At 69.0% G+C, this 1,452-nt stretch overlaps 1 protein-coding gene across 1 annotated transcript in view; it reads right to left on the bottom strand.

The window, feature by feature from the left end:
* Positions 1 to 384: 384 nt before the first annotated feature.
* H696_03975 (hypothetical protein) overlaps positions 385 to 1,452 on the bottom strand; it is a gene marked incomplete at both ends in the record, with an annotated part of 2,304 nt that continues 1,236 nt past the window's right edge. The window contains 3 exons of the mRNA XM_009497844.1: positions 385 to 476; positions 660 to 1,104; positions 1,258 to 1,407. Of these exons, the coding sequence (XP_009496119.1) occupies positions 385 to 476; positions 660 to 1,104; positions 1,258 to 1,407 (687 nt within the window). The remainder of the gene's footprint in view (positions 477 to 659; positions 1,105 to 1,257; positions 1,408 to 1,452) is intronic.

Raw genomic sequence — 1,452 nt, 5'->3', positions numbered from 1 at the left:
CCCCCCCCCCCCCCCCCCCCGGGTTACTACCGCCTTCGCCCGGCTCACCATTTCGTGCATCCCATGTTCGCTCGGGTCATGAAGCTGATACTTGCTCTCGTTCTGCCAGCCCCTCTCGTAGAGTGACGAAAAAACAATACGCCCATCCTACGAGCTTCTCGGTGTCTCGGAGTCGCCGTCTCGTATTTTGAAAAAAAATAAAATAAAATCGCACGAAAAAGGCGCCAGCACGCGCGCGCGCGCGCACAGCCGCCCAGGCTCTACGAGGGCCTGCGCGCCCTTCAGGGGGCTCGCTCTCGCAAGCATCGACGAACAGGCACACGCGCCATGTAGGGGGATGACTCGATTATGGTCCGGCGTGATCTGCGCCCATCGGGGGCCGCGTCACGTGCGGAAGGGGATCAACTCGCTCGCCGGGCGCGAGGTCGATGTCGAGGCCAGCACATTGAAGCAGGTCCACCGACCGAGGAGGTTGGCTGGGGGGCGGGGGGGGGGGGGAGGCAGCCACCAAAAGGGGGGCCACCAGTGCACGGGGTTAGTAGGCGCAGCTCACTGGCCAAATGTCTTGCCCCCGGTCACGCGACGACAGAGGGGGCATGGCCCGCTGCGGGGCAAGACATCACAGGGGAGCGGGGCAGAGGGGGGAAGCAAGCACGCACAGCCATACAGGCGCACGCAGCCGTTGTCCCCGGAGGAGGCCAGCGTGGTGCCGGTCAGATTCCAGGACACCCGCCAGACAGACTGCCCGGCCGAGTGCACGTCGTCCAGCAGGGGATAGATGGTGGAAAGGGCCCCCTCATCATCGGCCAGGGTGCATGGGAAGGCCGGGACCGAGGCCTGGACGGTGATCTGCGGGGCCCCGGCCGCCGGGGGGGACCGCGGCCGCGCGGCCCCGGCCGCCGGCTCCAGCAGCCCGCCAGCGGCCGCCGGCTCCAGAGCCAGCGGAACGCGCCAGATGCGTACCCGGCCATCGCGGCTGCATGTGGCCAGGAGGTTGTGCGTGCGGCCGATTTCCGGCGCCCAGGCCAGGTCATTGACGGCCGCCGTGTGGGCCAGGCTGGCGATGTGCTCCCACTTGCGGAGGTTCTCGACGTAGGTGAAGAGCTGCGTGCCCGCGGCAGGGAGGGCGGCGACAGGGCAGCCGACGAGAGGAGGACACGCGCCCGGGTGGCGGTGGCAGGGGGGGACCGGGAGACACCTGGTGAGCGGGAGACCACGCGCACAGCATCGGGGGTGGGCGGGGGGACGACGATGTACCTTCACACAGTTCTCCCGCTGGCAGCCGACCGCCAGGACCGAGGCCCCGGAGCGCGAGGGGCTCCAAGCCAGGCAGAAGTGCCCATCGGTGTCGCGCGTGGGCACCGGGCCGAGGGATTGCGTGGGCGTCTGGCAGGGGTCGAAGGAGTCCTGTTCGAGGGGGGAGGGCAATGGCAGACGTGTGAGGGCAGGGGG

Source organism: Fonticula alba (assembly GCF_000388065.1).
Source record: "Fonticula alba strain ATCC 38817 unplaced genomic scaffold supercont2.6, whole genome shotgun sequence".
NCBI lineage: Eukaryota > Rotosphaerida > Fonticulaceae > Fonticula > Fonticula alba.
Note: the sequence above shows the minus strand (reverse complement) of the source record. Positions and strands in the feature narration are given on the sequence as shown.